We start from the raw sequence: 22,506 nt of genomic DNA, 5'->3' as shown, positions 1-22,506 counted from the left end.
GCTTGTTGAATCAGGCAAAAGGCCCAGCTGTTCCTTAGTAGATCCACTGGGAAGGCCAAGAAGCATCACTATCTGGTACTCTGGGAGGAAGGCTTTCTCTGAAAAGGGAGGGGTCATAGCTCAGGGGTGGAGCTCATGGTTTTGCATACAAAAGAACCCAAGTTGAATCCCTGAGTGTCTCCAGGTAGGGCTTTCAAGACCCCTCTTGCAGACATTGGAGAGATGCTGCCAGGTAGTGTAGACAGTACTGAGTAAGATGGATCAATGGTCTGAATGGTTCCAGCATTGCAGGGAATTGAACTAGCTGACTCTTGGGTCCCTTCCAACTCTGCAATTCCATGAATGTGCTCCAGTCCTAATTTCCATGACTAGTGTGGCACAAGAAGAATCAGACCAGCACCCTATGCAGTCCAGCAAGCATCTTCTCACTGGACAATAACTGGGATGCCTCTGGGAAGTCCACAAGAGGGGCAGGACGGCAGCAGCCCCTAATGCAGACACGCCGTTTTTCTGTCATGGCTAATCACCATGGATAGATCTCTCTTCTTTCATGGTTTTGTCTAATTCCCCCTTTCAGTAAAATCCATGGTTATCCCTATGTCTTGTGACCTTGCTATTAATAAAAGTGTAGTAGTTGTCAGGGCCTTTTAGGAGCACCTGCACTGCCACCTCCTTCAAGGTGCCAGGCAAAGAGACTTTAACCCCTTCCTGAACCCACTTTCCTAACCTCCTCGCTCCTCTCTGCACCCGCTCAAATAAGCCTCAGTGGGCAAGTGGATCTTGTGGCCTGAACCGCTATAAGCAGCTTGTCAACATCCTTGGGCCACGCCTAGCCCCACACTAAACCATCACTTTGCACAACCTCTGCTCATGCCATTTCCCTCTTCTCTCTTCTGTGCTGTCAGAGGGAGGAATTTGAGAAACCTATACTTTAACTGTGGGTTGATGTTAACCACAGTTACAAACCAGCTATGGTTAACAAAACGGGCTTCGTTAACTGCAGTTCAGAGTTCATACAACACAGCAAAGTGTGGTCAGTCGAATGTGGTAGCAAAAGCTTCTTATCTCCTCTTGGCTGTGCGCAGGGAGGGCAGGAGACTTAGAGCCAGAGGCCAGCCGTTGCTCCTTTCTGCTTGTTCACATCATACTAATCCATAGTTGATGCGCTAACTAGACCTTCCTTTTCTCTCTTTCATGCTAACTTCTTGCCTTAGGTCAAACAACAACTTTTCCCCTGCACAAGTAGAGAGTTGACATTGCATAAGGATAAGACAGATCTCTGCATACTGTGCATGAAATCAAGCAGCAAGTTGCTTTGAATGGCCATGCCTTGTTAGCAAAGGCAAGAGAGCAGGTGAAAGTCTCATTCCTGGAAGCTGGAGGCTGATCGCTGTGGTGGCGGCAGCAGGACTGTTGTAATCCATTTCTGAGCCACTGCCCTTCCTTCATTCCTTCCTCCTGCCTGGCTGCAGTTCATCATCAGCATCTCTTCCTCAAAGTGCATTAGCAGCATGCATTTTCTTTCCTATTTTTGATTGGGAATAAATGAGGCGCTGATTGCCCTTTTAACAAAACATTTCTGGTGTAAGCTCTAGGCTTGCGAGTAGTGCTGTTTCAGACACTCGAGCAACCTGGTGGCTCTTTTCTTCCTGGTTTTCTGTGCCGGATTTTTCATGAGCCCACTCTAAATTTAGGGCACAGTGTGTTTTTGTGCATGTGTGCGTGCGCACTCAAACGTCTGTGTCCAGATGTTCCCACAAAGAGCTGATTGCCTGCAGAATAGCATGCTGGAGAACGGCATCAAGGCCAGGGGTTTCACCTGTTGGGCCCACCAAAAAGAAAAAGGGAAAATCGAATCTCATTCCTTTCTGCGCACCTTTATAATGAAAAGCTTTCTCAGTGGGTGAGGGTTCTGTTCTGCTGAGTTTTGCTGAAAAGACACGGAATGTTCATGTCATAGCTTCTGCAGAGCAGAAAATCTGATTTGATTGGAAGAAGCCTTTGAACAGCAAAACCAGGACAGAGCAAGTTCTTGTCTGGTTAAAAAGCCAGCAAGACGACAGATCGTGCCTGCTGGCTGTGTGACTGTCCCCATCAGGAGACAACAGATGCTTTTCTCCTACATGGCCCAAATTTTTGAGGGAAGAGGTCAGTTTTGGAGTTCCTGAGCAGAGCTGTGTGTAAATGCTGGATCAGCCCAGTGGCCCATCTAGTCCCCATCCTGTTCTCACTGTGGCCAACCAGCTTAACTAGGTGCTGCATGAAGAAGAAAAGGGTGGGACAGTCTTCCCACCCCAGGCTTCAGTTGAATGGCCAAGAAATGAGCACCTCTGTCATCTCTCTGGTGCTTACAACATTCCTGATTAGGGTCGCTTAAAGGAGGGGTCTTCGTCACCAGATGTTGTATGTCTTCTACTTGCAGTGGCTTGAACCTTGCACCCCCACTTCTGCCACCATCATTTGCAGGTCTGGGTATCTCATGAGCACCCTGTATGTTTTTTGTGACTCACCACCAGGCATACAGTCTACGGCCGTACTACCCTGAACATGCCCGATCTCGTCTGATCTTGGAAGCTAAGCAGGGTCAGGTCTGGTTAGTATTTGAATGGGAGACCACCTGGGAATACTGGGTGCTGTAGGCTTAGGGATGCGGGTGGCACTGTGGGTGCCTAGGACTTGCCGATCAGAAGGGCGGCAGTTCAAATCCCCACGACGGGGTGAGCTCCCACCTAGCAGTTTGAAAGCACGTCAAAGTGCAAGTAGATAAATAGGTACTGCTCTGGCGGGAAGGTAAATGGCGTTTCCGTGTGCTGCTCTGTTTCGCCAGAAGCGGCTTAGTCATGCTGGCCACATGACCAGGAAGCTGTACGCCGGCTCCCTTGGCCAGTAAAGCGAGATGAGCGCCGCAACCCCAGAGTCGGCAACGGCTGGACCTAATGGTCAGGGGTCCCTTTACCTTTACCAGGCATACAAAGCACACATACCATTATTTCATGGTATAGTTCGAGAGGGTAGGCTCTGTGCTTAAAGAGAATTACTACAACACATCAGGCTAAGAAGAAAACTATCATGAGTAGATCTCCCAGAAACATATTTGCATACATTTTAATTGTTTTTTTAAATAATTCTGCTTCTCCTGGTTAGGTTGGGGGGGGGGTACCTAATTGCCAATTCATTGTGGAGCTGCTGTTAACATAGAATTATAGAACTGTAGAGCTGGAAGTGACCCAAAGGGTCACCTAGTCCAACCCCCTGCAAAGTAGGAACCACAACTAAAGAATCCCCCACAGATGGCCACCCAACCTCTGTTTTAAAACCCCAAAGAAGGAGAGCTCACCACCTTCTGAGGCCATCCATTCCACAGTCGAACAGCTCTCACTGTCAGAAAGTTATTCCTAATGTTTAGTGGGTATCCCCTTCCTTCTAATTTGAATTCACTAATTTGGATCCTACCCCCTGGAGCAGCAGAAAACAGGCTTGCTCCATCTTCTGTGTGACGTCCCTTCAGGTATTTGAAGAGGGCCGTCATATCACCTCTCAGTCTTATCTTCTTTAGGCCAAACTTACCCAACTCCCTCAACCGTTCCTCCTAAGGTTTGGTTTCCTTACTACCATTAAAGTTTCTTATAATGTTCATCCAGAATCTTCCATCCTGTAACTTAAGCCTAGTATACAAGTGAAACTCAAAAAATTAGAATATCGTGGAAAAGTTCATTTATTTCAGTAATTCAACTTGAAAGGTGAAACTAATAAATGAGATAGACTCATGACATGCCAAGCGAGATATGTCAAGCCGTTATTTGTTATATAGGTGAAACTTGAAAAGTTAGAATATCATGGAAAAGTTCCTTGATTTCAGTAATTCAACTTAAAAGGTGAAACTAATATATGAGATAGACTCGTGACATGCAAAGCAAGATATGTCAAGCCTTGATTTGTTACAATTGTGATGATCCTGGCGTACAGCTGATGAAAACCCCAAATTAACCATCTGAGAAAATTAGAATATTCAAGTAAATCAGCGAAACAAGGATTGCAAATGGAGCAAGATTGGACCTCTGAGAAATAGAAGCAGATCTCGCTTTGCATGTCATGAGTTGATCTCATATATTAGTTTCACCTTTTAAGTTGAATTCCTGAAATAAATGAACTTTCCCACGATATTCTAATTTTTTTAAAATTCTTTTTATTAATTTTCATAAGCAAACAGAAAAACAAAACAACTGTACATAAAAAAGAGGAAAAAAGAAAACAAGAACAACAGAAAACCTAAATGGACCAAAAAAGAAACACACAAATTGACTTCCCTCCATCTTGGTTTTGGATTATATAAGATTGTAATTCCATTCTGCAGTTTTCATTTTATATATTCTAATTTTTCAAGTTTCCCCTGTATCTACTCTTGCTTCTTGCAGCAGCGGGAGCAGCAGCAGCAAAGAACAAGTCTTTGACCTCTTCTATTAGAAATCCTAGCTTAGCTTCATCTTTTGAGAGCCAGCAGCTTGGCTTGGTGGCTAGAGCGTTGGTCTAGGGCTGGGAAGACCTAGGTGCAAAGCCCCATTTAGCCACAAAGCTCTCACTGGGGTGACTGAGCTGCTTGCGTCTCTCTCCGTCTAATCTACCTCCGTCCTCCGTGGGTTGTTGTGAATATGAAATTCATCTCACTCTGAGCTCCTTGAAGGAAAGGCAGGATATTAATGTAAGAACAGGTGATGATAAGCCATTTCCTGAAGCTGACAAGCCTGGCATTGTCCACACTTTTTCTCCAGGTCGTCTTAAGGCCCGGAAAATTGCTGAATTTGGCCCCCGGTGGTTAATTCTACAGGGAGCCCTGACATCAGTAACGCTTGGCTATGATGACTGTGTGACACTCCAGCCCTTTTAAACTGTCCGCAGCCTAGAGGCTAGCATAGTCTGTTTAACCTTTAGCAAGCAGCTTGCTTTCCAATGTCTTTTTGGGATGGACGAAAGCAGCCCTCTCCCACAGTTGCCTCCAAGGGAGAGGGACTTGATTCCCACGGCTTTGTATGAAAGGAGTGCTGTCTGGACAGCTTAGCCATCATGGAGAGAAAGCCTCCAGGAACCTCCAAAGAAAGAATCCAGTTGGGTTTCGTCAAGCGACCGTGTACAGGGTCAATGTATCCGGACAACTGAGAACTGAATACATGGTGCAGTGATGAAAAATGGTCCAGTCTGTCGAAGCCACAGATGATGTCTAAGCTCCTCGTGCTGACAAAGACTGTTCGTAGGCTGTTCCCCAAGTCTACACTGTCCTGGGACTAAGCCCCATGGAGCGCAGTGGGGATGGTTTGCCAATAAAAATTTTTAGGGTTATACTGATTGCAATAGAAATCAGCCTAATTAGCCACATTTCTTGCTACATTTGTTAGGGATGTAACATTTAAGGAACATAAGGGCCTGTTCGATCAGGCCAACAGCCCATGTAACCCAACATCCAGTTCTCACAGTGGCCAACAGGATGCCCATTGTGGGAGACCAACAAGCAGGATTTGAGCACAAGGTCACACACACACACACACACACACACACACACTTTTTGTTTTTGTTTCCAGCAACTGTTACTCAGAAGCCCTGCTGCCTCTAGCTGTGGAGGCAGAGCCCAGCCATTGAGAGCCTCTCCTCCTCCATGAACCTGTCTCTTAAAGCCTTCCCAGTTGCCATCTCTGCCTGCTGTGGGAGAGAGTTCCATAGCTCAACAGTGTGAAGAAGGACTTCCTTCCCTCTGTCCTGAATCTTCCAACATAATTAGCTGGGGATCTTGTCTTCATCTGGATGTCACTGGACTCCAGCTCCCAGCAACGCCAGTGGTCAGGGATGGTGGTGGGAGTTGCAGGCTGCCAGCTCCCACAAGGCCACAGGTTCCTCATCCCTCAGTCAGTTAAAAATAACTTTCTTTCAACTAAATATGGCCCTGATACAGCAACAGTTTCATTTATTTTAAAGAGTATTTTAATACTTACAAAGACTGCAAATAGGGAAGCGGCAGAAGGTCACAGGTCCAGTCTTGGCACCTCTAGGTGGACTCCTCTTCCTGAAACCCTGGGTAGCTGCCATCGCCACTGCCTGGGGGCCGGATCCAGCCCAGTCGCCTTCTAAATCTGGCCTATGGATGGTCTGGGAATCAGTGTGTTTTTACATGAGTAGAATGTGTCCTTTTATTAAAAATGCTTCTCTAGGTTATCTGTGGGGCCTAGGAATTCATTCATTATTATTTTTCCAAAATACAGTCCGGCCCCCCACAAGGTCTGAGGGATAGTGGGCCGGCCCCCTGCTGAAAAAGTTTGCTGACCCCTGCTTTAGAACCATGAGGGATCTTGTTTATTTTAAGGGGAAGCTCAGGAATAGCAAATGTGTTATGGCATAAAGTTTTATGGACTCGAGTTTATTTCATCAGATGCGTTAAGTTTACAACCCAGTGGGTAGGATTTTGAACAGTCGTGTCAAAAGGAAGGGAAATGCCAAAAAGTGCAGATCCTAATAATTATCTTATGTGATGGCTGACAACAAACAAACTAGTAATTGACAGGACAGGCATTTGGGAACTGGCAAGCTAGTTAAGACGTGTAATATGATAAAAATCCATTATGCCAATTCAGCCCACAAATGACAGCACTGAGCTCCTTTGTGTGGCAATTCAATAGTGTCACCTTGGAGGCTCCCATTGAAGTTTCTTTGTTCAAGGGCGGTTTCCCTAAGGTTAGTTGCAGAGGAAGTTTTTTAAGTGCCCCGAAACTCTTTGCTCTTTTTGCTGCAAGAGAGGATAAGAGAGTTACACCTCTGGAAAAAAACTCATTACTTACAGATTTTCTCCTTGTTATTACTCATAGCCCTCCGTCTGTTTCAGGAGTTTGAAATAAGGGGGCAGCAAAATTGTTGCCCTGTGCTAAGGATGTGAAGCAGAACATATTGTTACATGCACACACATGTTGAGTGTGCAAAATATCACTGCAGTTATTGTTCTGGGGAAAATATATCTATTCCTCTCTTCAGGGATCATGGTGGCCGGGTCTTGTGTGGAGTGATGAGGATTGGCTTGGTAGCGAAAGGTCTGCTGATAAAAGACGACATGGACTTGGAGCTGGTTCTTATGTGCAAAGAGAAGCCCACTGAGACCTTACTGTCTCTCGTCAAAGACAACCTCCCCATCCAAATCCAGGTGAGTAAAATTAGGGCAGTCTGTGGCTGTGATGAATGGCTCAGCTAAGCACTGCTCAGCGCTGGTGTTTTTTATTTAAAAAATTGAATGCTGTCCTGGGCAAAGAAGAAACATTAACTGAATTTTCCACCACGGAAAACCTGAAACAGTTTAAAGATGAATCGCTTGTTCTCTGCCCTTAAATCTAGGCTATCCTCCAGAGAAGGTGAGCAGAAATGGCACAAGTGCCTTGCTTTTCTCTGCTTTGTTCCTTCTGACTGTTGCTCAGGGCGATGGCTTGGAAACATCTTTTTTTTCTTTTCAGTATGCACTTGCTGTGCCATGATATATGGCCACCGTTCAGGAACCAAAATTCTGTAACCCAAAAGAGTGCTGGCTTTTTACAGGTTTGCAGAAAGCTGAACACTCAGCATGCAATTCTCTTGCAACACCCTTCTCCCCTAAAAAGCCAGAAGACTCATTTGTCTTAACAGTGAGATCTCATATTTGAGAAAGACCAGGCCAGACCAGTGTTCTGTTTTCAACTGTGGGCAAAGAGAAGCTCCCCACAAGGTGTGGAAGTGATAAGCCTCCTCTGCCGTTTCTCCCCAGCACATGGGACACATAGCCATGGATATGCTCATCTTTGGTTATTATGCTTTTTATGATGAATTTTATAATTGGTGCTCCATAATGTGCTCTTACTGTTATTGGGATCTTTCGATAAAGGATGCTATATAAACTGAATGAACAGAAAATAAATTCTGTGCATCTCCCTAGCGGCCTGCCCCTCTTTTGTATGGGGGTATTATCTGTCCTGCAGGGGTTCCTTTCAGTGGGATGTCTCTTTGAAAGTCCAGATGTGCATCAAAATTATTTGGGTCAAGAAGTTCTGAAAACATCAGTTTCAAGGAAGTCAAGAAACCCAGATATCACAGTAACAAATGTAGACAACACAAATGGGGGGGGGAATGGGTCCCTCTGCCCTGATCTAACAAAGCCTAAGTGCATTCTTTGCTTCTGTTCTCTCTCAGAATTGGAGCTGCCCTCTCATTTATCTGTAAAGCTACATCTAATAAATAGTACTAATGATTATAATGTTATTAAGGAAATAAACTTTTTCTCTAGGTTGGTAGGCAGCTAAGTAACAACTTTATTTGTTTGGCTGTAAGCCATTGCAAAACAGAAAGAACTTTCAACATTGGGAGCCACAATTTTAGCTCTTAATTTTCCGGCTGCCAGAACAAATAATTTAAAAATTCACACACAATTTAAAAGTAATAGTACTATTATTATTATTATTATTATTATTATTATTATTATTATTTTAAAAAGTAATCACAGATGTCTCATAAAGCAAATTCTCCAACTCCCCTACTAAACTATGTGTGTCAAGAGAAGTTGTTATTATTTAGTATATATTGTCCACTTTGTTAGGGGCTCAGTTAGTGGAGGATGAGAATGGATAGGCGTATCTTCCTTCTGGCTTGCCCTTTATAAAAAAGGAAAATATGTGTTGGTTCAGACTTTGAACCCTTGGCAGCTCTAATACCTCTGCTTTAACTGTTGCTGGGGTTGGATTCACTTTTGGAATAATCTACATAATGCCAACAGGGTGGCCCCGTCAACCCTGGTGCTCAGATAGACCCACTACAAACTTCCCTGAGTTATGCATAAATAATGAGAACTTCCAAATTCTCAGCCCAACCTAGAGGGAGAAGATTATATTGGCCTTACCATCTCCAGTGGAAGGAAAATGAGAAGTTGGGTTGTTTGGTTTTCAAGTGTTCTGATATTGTTTCAAAGCAACAGTTTCTAGGAAGTTAGTCAATACTTTGCCCTCCTGAAAATTCGGATTACAACTCCCATCAGCTCCATCCAGCATAAACACGTCTTTTTCTTTGCTGAGATTGTGATTTCCCACCGCAGTGACTCAACTGAGCAATTCTGAACTGTTTCAGAAACTCACAGAGGAGAAATACCACGTGGAGCATCATGTGGGTGAGGCAGCCATCATCATCCGTAGCACAAAGGAGCTTCCACTTACTCTCAAGGTGACCCTAACCTCCCCTCTAATCCGGGACGAAGCTGAGAAGAAGGACGGAGGTATTGAGAGGAGTTCCCTTGTTTTCCTGATTGTGCTAATGATTTTCCTCCTTATACTGTGCAGGTGAAAAAGGAGTTCTCTCTCCTTGTTGTGCTACCAGCAAACCTCAGTTTACTTGCCAAAAGAATGGGCAGAAGCATCTGATCTCACTAGGGATTCGACAGCCCCATTCAGAGAAAGTTGTATACAGGAGTACAGTTGCTAACCTTCAGTTAACTCTGTTAGTTTATGAGATTGTTACTAGGACACTATTTTCAGAACAGCCCACCCAAGTCAGCTTTCAGTATCATATAAACATGGTTCACTCAGGGCCTTTTCCATGGCTGACCTTAGATGTTAGAATGCACTCCTCCTCTTGCCCCCTCTTCTCACCCCTGTGTGAAAATCTCTCTGTTAAGGCAGGTCTTGGTCTAAAATATTATTAATTTTTATTCCTGGGGTGGGGAACCTTTTGGTTCTCCAGATGATGTTGAACTCCCAACCATCCTTGACCATTGGCCATGATAGCTGGGGCTGATGGGAGTTGGAGCCCATCTAGAGGATCACAGCTTACTCACCCGTTTTCTTCCCTCTGAGATACTGCTTTTGCTACTAATCCCCAACTCTTACATAATTTTTATTAGTTTTCCAATATACCCCAAATAATAGCCAAATTATAACAATAACAATTAATCCCCAAATTATACAATTATACAATTACAATTATCAAAGTGGCAATTAACTTCAAATTAATACATTTTAGCTCTAGTGACTCCCTGCCTGATGGTTTGGGTGCATTTCACTGCGTCAGTTACAATACAATTACAATAATCCTTAATCAACAGAATTAGTGATTTCCATTTGTTATGTTATAATACATATGTTTATAAAGCTTCACGTGTGGAACTCAAAACTATTATCTTTCTCCTGTCCTGCGTGTGAAAACTGTTATATCGATGGAGATTCCTTCTGTCCATATATGGTGTTGCTCTTTCACGTCCCAGCTGTTGTTTTCTCCCATCATGGCTTCGGGCGGAACTGAATTTCCAAGTTTCTCAGAGGTCTTATTTCTCCATCCCTTGCTTCGATGTCTCAGAACAGATGGCAGTCTGCTAGAAACCATTCTGTCTCACTAGTAAAACATGTCGTAGATCTCCGCCATTTCCCCCTCAACCTAGGAAAAGGTGGGCAGTTTTCAAATGCACTGAAGATATACTGTGAAGTATTAGGATTTTTTAAACAAAAAATTAGGTTTAAAATTCAGGCTCATCTTATGCACAGGTAGTTCTGAGGGGTGTTTACTTAATTTGTAGTCCCAAAAAATAGGGGGTGTCTTATACACGGAAAAATACGGTAATATTCCTTTCCAACTCCCAGAATCTCTGCAGGGTTCTGATCACAGCCCCCAAATTCTTTTCCTTCCAGCTGGAGATTTATGGCCCAATTAAACTTTATCTTACTGTACATTCTGTCAGTAGAACACACAAATCTCAGTCTCTCTTTCCTTGTCTGTTGTTTTTAAACGGAGGTGAGGGGAATTGCTCTGTCTTTCCAACACAGTCATATTTGAGCTTTCCCTCCCCTCCTTTCTTCATTTCAGATCACACAGTTTCAATTTTTGCTTGCTAGTATCAATATTACTCCAACCTCCCTTCCTCACTTGTAAATATATTTTTATTTTATATCCTGGAGAGGGTTCCCAAATCATAGATATATAAAATAAGCTTAGAATAAACAAACCGTGGGCTTCCCTCCCCCCAACCGATACTCACGCCAAAAAAAATCTTATTTCAATTCAAACTTTTGATCCATGTAGCTGGTATCTTTGGCAATATGTTGTTGCAACCCTTATGCCGGTATTTTAAAGCTAGTTAAAAGGAGAACCTCTGTTTCATAATGGCGGCGTAGGAGGGTTTTCGTCAGGCAAAGTGCTTTTGCACGCAGCAGCCCCCGGCCTCCTGCATTCCATGCTAGAGTGAGAGCCAGGTACCAAGATGAACTGTGATTGAAGCCCCTCCCCCCCCCGTCCCTGGGGGGAACTTGCAAGGATGATTTGCCCTCTGTCATCTTTGTTTTTCATTTGTCGACGATCCCCCGCTGTTGTGGGGGCTGCCTCCATTAAGACAGGCAGGACCAGAAGCCTTCTAACCCAAACTCTTAACATGTTGCTCATGGAAAATGATTATCATTGAGTGTTTGGACTACAAGGTTGTGTCCCTGTCCCTGACGTTGAGTATGCTGCAAACAGGACTTTAAATTTATTTCAGAAACAGACTGGTCTCCTATCCAGATGGAACAGAATCTTTCCATATACATAACTCTTAGCTTTGCAAACATCATTTGGTCTAGACCAGTGGTTCCCAAACTTACTCGGACCACTGCCCCCTTGGTTCCATAAATTCATCCCCATAAAAACAGTATTCAAAAAAGGGTTTGCATGGCCCAATGAGGAAGATGATAACCACAAAACCCAAAACAGTAAGAATTAATTGCACATTTATTCAAAATCCAATTTAAAATATTTTAGTTTAATTTACTAATTCAACAAAATGAATGAACAGTGAAACCAGATTTTCAGTTTCTGGTATTCATTTACATATCCCTTGCCCTCCCCAGTCCCCCCCCCGGGCCATATTACCCACTTGGGGAACCACTGGTCTTTGGGAACCACTGTTAAATTGATCAGCTCATATTTCTGGGGTGGGGAAGGGGTGGACAGGACTGGGTCAGACAACCTGATATCCTCTAGATCAGCGGTTCTCAACCTGTGGGTTCCCAGATGTTGTTGGACTACAACTCCCATCATCCCTGAGCTCTGGCCTTGCTAGCTAGGGGTGATGGGAGTTGTAGTTCAACAACATCTGGGGACCCACAGGTTGAGAAAGGCTGCTCTAGATGTTGTTGGACTCCCTTCAGCCCCAGCCAAGAGTGGCCAGTGGTCAAGGGCGATTGTATTTCAGTGACACCTGGAGGGTCACCAGGTTGCCTACCCCTTGGCTGGGATTTTTGGCCCCCGCCCTAGCTCTTTGGCTTTGTGTGTATGCAGAGGCATTGTGCCGTGCCTCTGCTGCCTCCTTTCAGGACGAGTGTCAGATCCTACTTTTATACCTTCTCAGCTTGGACTTTGGCACACCTAGCAAATTCCATTGCTGACTCCCTTTCAATTTTGCTATCGGTTAACAACAGATACCAAGTCTTGTTTGCTTTTTGATTAAATGCTGTGTTAAATAATCTGAGTCTTAACAGTGGATACTCGGGAGAAGGGGCTTCTCACAAATGCGTTGCCCAACATGGTAGTGATGAAGCTGTTGGGTATTTTTCCTTCTCCAGAAGACTCCCCTTCTCTGCTAATTATTGATGTGTGTTTCCCTTTAAGCCAATAATACCCACGAGCAGGACAGAGTTGAGGTTACTGCTAAAGTGCCATACTTAAACCGCCGCACATAACGTTCTCTGGGTGTCATCTGTCTCCTCACCGTGTCTTGTCCCATCTCCTGTTACGCACTTGGACTTTGCTGTTCAGGCACAAGAAAAGACATGGATGGAGGATGTTTCCTCTGCATTCATAGGAAACCAGCAATGGTGTTCAGGGCTCTTGCCATGTTACCCACCGACCCTACCCCGAGTACCCCCTTACCCAAGAGTAGGCCACATTGAACTCCATGGGACTAACTTATGAGTAGGCACGCATAGGGTTGTCCCATTCATCCCCACTGGAATAGAATTCCTTACTCGTGTCTCCAGTGCTTTTTATTCTCCCCCTCTCCATAATTTAGCCATTGAGCAATGTCAGACTTTTGACTCCTGGTTGCTCTTTCTCCATTTCTAGACATACCACATATTCCTCTGTTTCCCCTCTCCCCTCCCTGCCCTCCACCCCACACTGAACCATCATCACTATGAGAAGCGTTGGTCAGTTTTAATTTGTCTCCTTCAGGATGGAATTGGGGGCAGGTGTTTGGAGCCCCTGGAAGGATCATAGAATCATAGAGTTGGAAGAGACCACAAGGGCCATCGAGTCCAACCCCCTGCCAAGCAGGAAACACCATCAGAGCACTCCTGACATATGGTTGTCAAGCCTCTGCTTAAAGACCTCCAAAGTAGGAGACTCCACCACACTCCTTGGCAGCAAATTCCACTGTCAAACAGCTCTTACTATCAGGAAGTTCTTCCTGATGTTTAGGTGGAATCTTCTTTCTTGTAGTTTGGATCCATTGCTCCATGTCCGCTTCTCTGGAGCAGCAGAAAACAACCTTTCTCCCTCCTCTATGTGACATCCTTTTATATATTTGAACATGGCTATCATATCACCCCTTAACCTCCTCTTCTCCAGGCTAAACATGCCCAGCTCCCTTAGCCGTTCCTCATAAGGCATCGTTTCCAGGCCTTTGACCATTTTGGTTGCCCTCCTCTGGACATGTTCCAGTTTGTCAGTGTCCTTCTTGAACTGTGGTGCCCAGAACTGGACACAGTACTCCAGGTGAGGTCTGACCAGAGCAGAATAAGGTGGCACTATTACTTCCCTTGATCTAGATGCTATACTCCTATTGATGCAGCCCAGAATTGCATTGGCTTTTTTAGCTGCCGCGTCACACTGTTGGCTCATGTCAAGTTTGTGGTCAACCAAGACTCCTAGATCCTTTTCACATGTACTGCTAGGAGAAGTGTTTCGCGCAGGTGGAATGGCGATAGGGGTGCTTCATGGCCAAATTGGGTGGGTTGGAGATGTAGATGTGTGGAAGTGGGAATTGGGAAGGTAATAGTCTGAATGCCTCACACCAAGCCCTCGCCTTTGCAGGGGTTCAGTGGGGAGCAGAAATCCTTGCTTCTTATAAAACTCTCTGTAGGCAGTGAATTCAGAGGGATTTTTCTTGCTTTCACCTTTGTGAGGCAGGAAGCAAGGTGGCCCAGTTTTGCAAACTACCAGAGGCAACGGTTGACTACCAAGCCTGGCCTAAATTTGTGGGCCCCTGCAACTAATAAACCCATTAATTTAGCAGGGATAAATGCCAGCCCCTGGCTTAGCAATCGTAATTGTAAGCATTTTATTAGAATCCAGACTTTCCCTCCAGGCATGGATTGAAAGAATTGGGAATTAATAGAAGATATGTGAAGCATCACTGAGTTGTTAAGGAGGCACGGAAACAGGGGTAGAGGAACAGAGACTCTCTTTTAAATCCCAATATATTTTTGAGGATAACACTTTCTTCTCAAGGACAATGTACTTCACTGATGTACCAAAGCAATCCAATTCTGCTCATTTGAAAAATGAAATTCTGTGTGGTGTAGAGAAGTGGATAAGAACCTTCCTCTCTTCTGAACTACAAGCCAGTGGGAGACAGCCAACGGATCCGCATGCTGGGAGATTTGAAAGAGACAAAAGGAAGTACTTCTTCCCAAAGCGTATGGTTAGACGCTGAAATTTGCCACAAGAGGTAGCGTCGGCCAACTTTGCACGGCCTTAAAAGTGGATTAGCCTCATCTGTCACAAATTTGTCAATCAATAGCTACCAGCCATGATGGCCACATTTTACCTGTAGTGTTGAGTAATGTGTACCCAGTAGGTTTCTAAATACCAGTTGTTGAGCAACATGAGGGGAAAGAGATCTGCTGCACGCGGATCCTGCCCATTGGCTTCCCATTGGGGCACCTGGTTGGCTTCTGTGAGACCAGGAGGCCGGACTAGGTGGACCTTTGGTCTGACCCAGAAAGGGGCTTCAGGTGTTCTTAGCTACTCAATATGCATTGGGAATAAAGAACTTAGGTCTGGGGTGGGTTTGGTTTTTTTTAATCATTTTATGCAGTTACTACCTTGGTTTTTCCCAAAGGCAAAGAATCAGCCTCCCACCCACCTTTCCTTAGCTGTTCTTATTTGTGAAAAGAATGGAAGAAAGAGAAGTCAACAAGGCTGAGAGTGGGCAAGGCTTGTGGTCAGTAGAGGGAACGAGAAGGAGAACTAGAGGGATCGTATGCTAGATAAATCATGATGCTTGATATGTAGCAGGCACATCCAGCTTCCAAAAGGTTGTGATCTACTCCCAGTACAAAAAACTGGCAGTGATCTCCCCATTGTCATTGGAGGGACAAGGAGCGTGCGCAGGTTGCTGTGTGGAAGGAGCTGGCTAACTGGACATGAGAGGGGGAAGTTTATGGGGGGGGGGGAGGAAAGGGAGGCAAAAGTTCTTTCTCTCCCCCAGCCAGCCCTTTCTCTCCCCCCCTAAAGCAGCTCCCCCCCCCAAGCCAGCCCTTTCTCCCCCCCCCATGCCCCCATCAAAGGGAGCCGTGCAGCTGACGTGGATCCTGATAGCGCCCCCCCTCCCTTCTCTCCCCCTCCTCCCCCCCCATTGTCAAAGGGACCCAGTGCTGGAGCCGCTGCTGCAGCTGTGAAGACTGGACCCAGGTGGCAAGCGCAAGGAATGTCACGTGGCCTGGCCTTCCTGGTGGCAGCGGAGGGACCCAGCGCCAGGGCTGCTGCTGCAGCTGTGAAGGCCAGGCGACATTCCTTGCACTTGCCACACGGCCCGGCGTTCCTATAGTTTTGTCGGTTGCTGACCATTTATTTTTTAGCTGTAACAATTTGGAGTTTTTATATATTTATACCAGAGGCACAGAACTGGGGGCTCTAAAGATGTTGCTAGGCTACAGCTCCCATCATCCCTGACCACTGGCCATATTGGCTAGGGGGGTTGTTCCCCATCAACATGTGGAGAGAAAGGGCCACAGGTCTCTCCCCCCCCCATCCCTAATAGATGCATACGCTGCCACTTTGCTCAGTAGGCCCTTAAAAAACTCTTTTTTAAATTCTCTTTTGCCCTTTTTTTAAAAAATGTGCTGATTCCACCCCTCCTCTGCAAATCCTTCTTTTGAATTATAGAATTCATCTACCCCCTGCAATGAAGGAATCAATTATTCTGTCGTGTGTATATAAGTTTCTCCTTTCCCAGTAGGTGGCAATATGTTTCATTCGCATTTCTTGGTCCCTTCAGATCTCTCTGCCCTGCCCTGTCCCATTGGCCCAACTCTGCAAATGAGCTGCCTTTAGTTATCCTGCAAAGGGACGCGGGTGGCACTGTGGGTTAAACCACAGAGCCTAGGACTTGCCGATCAGAAGGTCGGCGGTTCGAATCCCCATGACGGGGTGAGCTCCCATTGCTCGGTCCCTGCTCCTGCCCACCTAGCAGTTTGAAAGCACGTCAAAGTGCAAGTAGATAAATAGGTATCACTCCGGCGGGAAGGTAAACGGCGTTTCCGTGCGCTACTCTGGTTCGTCAGAAGCGGCTTAGTCATGCTGGGCACATGACCCGGAAGCTGTACGCCGGCTCCCTCGGCCAGTAAAGAGAGATGAGCACCGCTACCCCAGAGTTGGTCATGATGGGACCTGATGGTCAGGGGTCCCTTTACCTTTCCCTTTACCTTTAGTTATCTTGCACCAACAGACCTGACACCCAGCTCAGTCTCTGGGCTGAATTTGGAGGATGGGTGAGCAGAAGGGAGAAGACCTCCCCAAGGAAAGCCTGCAGCTTTTTGACCCTGCCTCCTTTAAAAACTAATAAACCTCTTGGGTTAAGGGAGCATATAAATAACTGAAGGGTTGCAGTTTTAATGGGCCAGGTGGAGGTTGGGTGAGCAGGAGCACAGGTGGCACAGAGCTTTTCACTCTGGAGGGCAGTTCCCCATGGCTGCATTTCACCCCAGATGTGTTTATGGCACTGCCCCACAGTCCTTTCTTCCTTGCTTACATTCCTCTCCCCCCTCCACCCGTGTAATGAAGTGGTTAAAGTCACCCAGTCCTGTCCACCCGAATGTCTTTTTTGCAGATGTTTTGCCTCCCTGACGGTCAGAGCATGAGCTGGCACACCTATTCTAGTGAGGGTCGCCAAAACGAGTCCTGACGCTGTGAGCCACCCCCTTGAAGATTCCACTTTTCTCTCCATCTCTCTGTTCCTCTGCAACACTTAACTCTCACGCATTGGCTGCCTGCGACGTGGGGGACTCGGCCTTGCGAAAACAGAGAGGATAAACTGAGCTTCTCAGAGCCTCGCTGCTTTCAAAGGCTTCCTAACACATTCACCATGGCCTCTTCAATTAATGCTAAATGAGCACTGTGGAAGCCCAGCCCCTGTGGGTGTTTTTTGGTTTTTTTTGGTGATAGTTATCTTCTTCCGGGTAACTTATTAAGGCAGACAGAATCTGTCTTACTTGAGCAAAGTTCCTCATTTGTGCCGCTCTTAAGGTTGTGCTTGCTTTGCCAGCGGCTTTAATGGTTACCTGGTTGCACGATTTCCCTGCAAGGTGTGCCCAGGTGGTCTCTGCATGGTTGGTGGAGCGGCCTTGCAGCCGGTCAGTCTCTCTTGTTGTTTCCCCCCACCCCCGCAATTTATTAAAAGAGATTCTTTCTCACCCACTGGTTGCTGTATTGTCCAAAGCATGATCTTGAAGCAGATGTTTCTATTGTCTCCCCCAACTCCCCCCACCAGGTGCATGCAAAATGTTTTTGTTCTGCATCAGAAAATATCCTGGTTTTGACCATTGGAGAAAGGAAACGGCAAAGCCCTTTCCACTCACAGAACTAAAAGATGCTGGCAAGAGTTGGGGTTGGAGGGGAGAAACAAAACAGCAACTTTTTTAAAATAAATCTCCAAACTGTCCTTTATTGTGCTTGTAAAAACATCCAGCAGCTAATCCCATTTACGACTTTGCAGCTTTTATTGGGAGTGTTGCAATCCTGTTGATGTGCGTAATGCAAAGAACAATGCAAATATCTGCTGCAAAGTTAATATGGGTTGAACCATAACTGTGAGGCGCTTTGTGGCTCCTTTTTTTGTCACAGCCAGAGCTGAAAGCTGCAAATCAAGACGGCTTTGGATTTTCTTTGAGGTTTATGCTCTTCTACGCTTGTTAATTTCTCCTGCTAGATTACGGGTTGCATAGGGCTGTGACACGCTGAACTGGCAGGCTTTCCAGACCGCAGTAGATAAAATGATAAACCCAGCTACTTTTTATAAACTAAACTTGGATCCTCTTTCAGCAATAAGAGAGGATGCCTAAATAATTTTATTTCAGGAAATGAAATTTCTTGAATATCTAATGTTCCAGTAAGCCATGTCCATACCATCAACGAGAGAGAACAATTTTAAGCTTTTAAGTCACTCTCTTTATGGCTCCAGAGCAGGGATCCTGAGAGATACAGTCCTCTGATGACAGCAGCCCCAAGGAGATAGAGCCATGTCTTGGTCTGTAGGAACCAGAGTCCACATCTCCTCCCCACAGTCCTGAAGAGGAGGAGCCTTTGCCATCAGACTCTTGCAGGTTGCTCAGAGAGATTGCCCTGATGAGATACCACCACCACCATCATCATTTCTGTTTATAGACCATTTAACATTTGAAAAATCTCAAAGCAGCTTACAGTAGGTAAATATATAAGCATATCTGCACAGTAAGCACAGCAAAAACATGTCAAATGATACACATAAGAAAATACGTAAAACAATATCCATAAACATAAACATGAAGCTCAGTGGGTGACCTTACAAGGTCACTGTAGTGATTAAAACTGAGGAGGGGGTTTAACCATGTACTCCTTGGAGGAAAAATATGGGATATAAATGAAATAAACAAGCTCTTCTGCCTACCTGCTTAAGAAAGCTGGGGTGGCCAGCCAGATGGCGATGTCAGTCGCTAATCTGGCATCCAGAGATCTTCACATGGTCGCAGTTGGACCCATGCCAGGTGCAAAATGCACCTTGTGCCTGCCTGGGAGATTTCTAACACCACACAACACGCACAATACTTCCACAGCTTGAAACTCCAGTACCTAGAAGAAGCTCCTGGCAGCAGAATAAGGCACTAGGCCTTTACCTTGCCAGATACAGAGTTCAAGGTGTGGGGCTCTGCCCCATGAACACCTGGCCCTGGCAATCTGCAAGTTGCTCCAGGATGCTGCTGATGTTCTGTCTCAGCTACAGGATTGCTAGTTATGGTCCCAAAACTCGCACCATGGTCCCTCTCCGTGGTGCTGGCCATACCTTGCCTCACCTGCCTGCCTTCCTGGAAACCCAAGGCTCCTGACTTCCCCCCATCACCTGTCTCTGATAGTGGGCAGCCCAATGCATCAGGACAGCTTTTGCCCAGATGTTGGAAGACTGTTTTATTGGAGCTCCAAAATACTGCATAGGACTATCAGCACAGCTTGGCCCCTGCCAAAGCATACAAGCATTTCTGCTTTGCGTATGTGAAGCTGCTTTGTGCTGTGTTAGCCCAGGTAGCCCAATGCAAGCTGTTCTGGCCAGCCATCACTCTGAATGGTTCACACAGAACCCTTTAACTGGCAATGGTCAGGATTAAGCCTGAGGCCTTCTGCATGCCAAGCAAGTGCTCTCACTGAGCTATGACCCCCCTATATTGGTCCGTTTAGCATGCTCCTGTTTACTTCAGGGTCGCTGCTGGGCTCCCAGCTCCTGCCAACCCAGCTACGCGTGTCAGGGAAGGTTTGAGCTGTTGACCTGCAGCAGCAGGTAGGCCACAGCTTCCCCTCCCTCCTTACCACAGGTCTCTTGAAATCTCTGGGAAGAAACATACTCCACCCCCCAAAAAAAATATATCTGGAAATTGAGCTGGGATCTTGTGCATGTGCTCTGAAGTGTGGTATTGACATGACCCTTCCCCATACTAATATTTGAGACCCACACAGTCATCGCATATATTTCCTGTGAATGTAAGAAAATTTCTGCTCGATCAGATCAAAGTCCTAATAATAATAATAATAATAATTTATTAATTATTATTTATACCCCGCCCATCTGGCTGGGTTTCCCCAGCCACTCTGGGCAGCTTCCAACAAAGTATTAAAATACAGTGGTCTGTTAAACATTAAAAGCTTCCCTAAACAGGGCTGCCTTCTGATGTCTTTTAAAGATAGGATAGCTGCTTATTTCCTTCACATCTGGTGGGAGGGCATTCCACAGGGCGGGCGCCACCACCGAGAAGGCCCTCTGCCTGGTTCACTGTAACTTGTCTTCTCGCAGGGAGGGAACCGCCAGAAGGCCCTTGGTGCTAGACCTCAGTGTCCGGGCTGAACGATGGGGGTGGAGACGCTCCTTCAGGTCTACTGGGCCGAGGCCAGTGTTCTGCTTCCCATAGTGGCCAAGTGGATGCCTCTGGGGGGTCCCTACGCATGGGTGCGGTTGCAATAACCCCCTCATTCTCATGGTCCCAAGTGGTTCTTATTCAGAGGAATACTGCCTCTGAATCCAGAACTTCCATGCAGCCATTGGGACTAGTTGCCACTAATAACCTTGCCTTCTTCCTCCAGCGAAATTGTCTAATCCCCCTTTAAAGCCATCTGAGCTTTAATGTGGTGTGGCTTTAAAAAGAGAAGTGAATCCTTATGGATGTGAATTTCTCTGTGCTGAAAAAATAAAGATGCTGTAGATTGTCCAGTTGCAATTGGCTAAAACATGTTTAATTGCTGCAAAGAAGTATGTTTTTTTTTTTTGCAAAAAAAAGAGAGAGAGAAAAGAGCATAAACGTCAATAGAGGTGTTGCTGTCTTGCCAAGTTGTGACTGCATCTGGGTTGCAGCTCTGGCTGAGACATTTGTCCAATTGCCAAATGCAGAGAGTTTCTTGGCTCCTGGGGTTTTAATGGCAATATCTGATCATTGTTAAACATCCCAACCTCGCTCCCTGTAAATTGGAAGTGGGACGCTGGGGTGAGAATAATAAAGAATTGATCACTACATTCAGAGAGAGGGGAACTGCCAAAGTCCTTCCCAGGCGCCAGGATGTGCTGAATAAATCTCTTCTGGTTTTATTTTCCATTCGACTCCAAAAGTCTTTAAGAGTAGCAGGGATGATGCAAAGCGTCACACTTTTTATGGTCTGCCCCCGATGTGTTACATTTTTAAATTAAAAAAAATTAATAAGATCCCAGATTCACTGTGGCCAATTGGGGGAAAAAATGCCTTCTTTTACACGGACACATATTTACTATTTCAAAAATTGGCTTCGTTTATTTTATGAAATGTCATTTTGCAGTGTTGGGAGAAGAAAATAAAATTTGGGGTGGAATCAAAAGGACTTCTGGGAGCCTTATTAAGTCCCCCACCCCCTTCATGCTGCCAAGTCTTCTGTGGTTTTGTGACAGAAACCCCCTTGGTCAAATGGTGTCTGTCTCTGTTTTTCTTTATATTCCCCTTTTCCCAGTAGACAGTGTTCCGATGAAAGACCCTCCGGACTTACTCGACAGGCAAAAATGCCTTGATGCTTTGGCGTCTCTGCGGCACGCCAAATGGTTCCAGGTTGGGCTTTTCGTTCTTACCTTATTGTAGAAGTTGCTGCTTTCCCCCTTTTCCTTTTTTGTCTTTCTATTTTGAAACACATCAGAAATGCTGCCTCTGTTATTTTTATTTTTATATTTTAGTGTTTTCAGTACCCTTCTCTACTCAACAGCTGAGATATTGCAGATCTGTGAGCCACTTGCTTCTCACATGTCATGGTCTGGAATGGTTACAAAGCGATGTCACAATGCTGCTTTTTTTAAAAAAAATCTTTCTTCCTTTTCTTATCCTGCCTCCTGTTTAAAAAAAGAAAGCAATTCTACCCCCACCCCTTGTTTTGGGTAACTTTTTTTACTGTCATATTGTTGTTATGCATGTTTGTATGTAAAAGAGTGTTCCTTATATCCCTGTACATTAAAAACAAAACACAGAGGCTTGCTTTTTTTAAAAAAAACCTGCTTATTCTGGGCATTTTTCAAGTGGATCGGAACAATTCTGTTTGTTTTAGGCAAGGGCAAATGGACTAAAGTCCTGTGTGATTGTGCTGCGTATTCTGCGAGATTTGTGCAACAGAGTCCACACTTGGGCGCCGCTGAAAGGATGGGTAAGTACTGGAATGAAATTGAGCCCCACCAGTTGGAAAAGGGTTGTTAAATTGCATGGTGGGGGAAAGAGAGATTACAAGCTCATCATTTCCTTCATTCCAAAGAGTATTGAGGATTTAAAAATAAAATAAAATCATTCTTTATTAAAAACATAACTTGTAAAAGGTCACAGATAGTTGAAGGGCCAAAGAAAGGTCTGTTTATAGGGGAATGTTTTGGCTGGCATCTAAAGATATGTAAGGAAGACACCAGGCAAGCCTTCCTAGGGAGAACATTCGACAAACAGGGAGCCACTGCTGGGAAGGCCTATTCTTGGGTTGCTGCTCTCCGGACTTCCCATGGAGGGGTAACTTGAAGAAGGACCTGAGATGATGATCATGGGA

The 22,506-nt window shown here is 45.3% G+C and overlaps 1 protein-coding gene across 7 annotated transcripts in view; it reads left to right on the top strand.

Moving 5' to 3' along the window:
* The window catches only part of STRBP (spermatid perinuclear RNA binding protein), a 120,074-nt gene that overhangs the window by 66,842 nt on the left and 30,726 nt on the right, over positions 1 to 22,506 (top strand). For 5 of the 7 annotated variants that reach the window (XM_082208889.1, XM_082208885.1, XM_082208891.1 and 2 more), the window contains 4 exons: positions 7,012 to 7,177; positions 9,118 to 9,262; positions 21,445 to 21,539; positions 22,027 to 22,122. In XM_082208889.1, the coding sequence (XP_082065015.1) occupies positions 7,012 to 7,177; positions 9,118 to 9,262; positions 21,445 to 21,539; positions 22,027 to 22,122 (502 nt within the window). The remainder of the gene's footprint in view (positions 1 to 7,011; positions 7,178 to 9,117; positions 9,263 to 21,444; positions 21,540 to 22,026; positions 22,123 to 22,506) is intronic. The other 2 variants (XM_082208886.1, XM_082208888.1) reach the window with 1 other exon arrangement.

The sequence above is a fragment of the Podarcis vaucheri genome (genome assembly GCF_965113315.1).
Source record: "Podarcis vaucheri genome assembly, chromosome: Z".
Classification (NCBI taxonomy): Eukaryota; Metazoa; Chordata; class Lepidosauria; order Squamata; family Lacertidae; genus Podarcis; species Podarcis vaucheri.
This window is presented reverse-complemented; position numbering and strand designations above follow the sequence as displayed.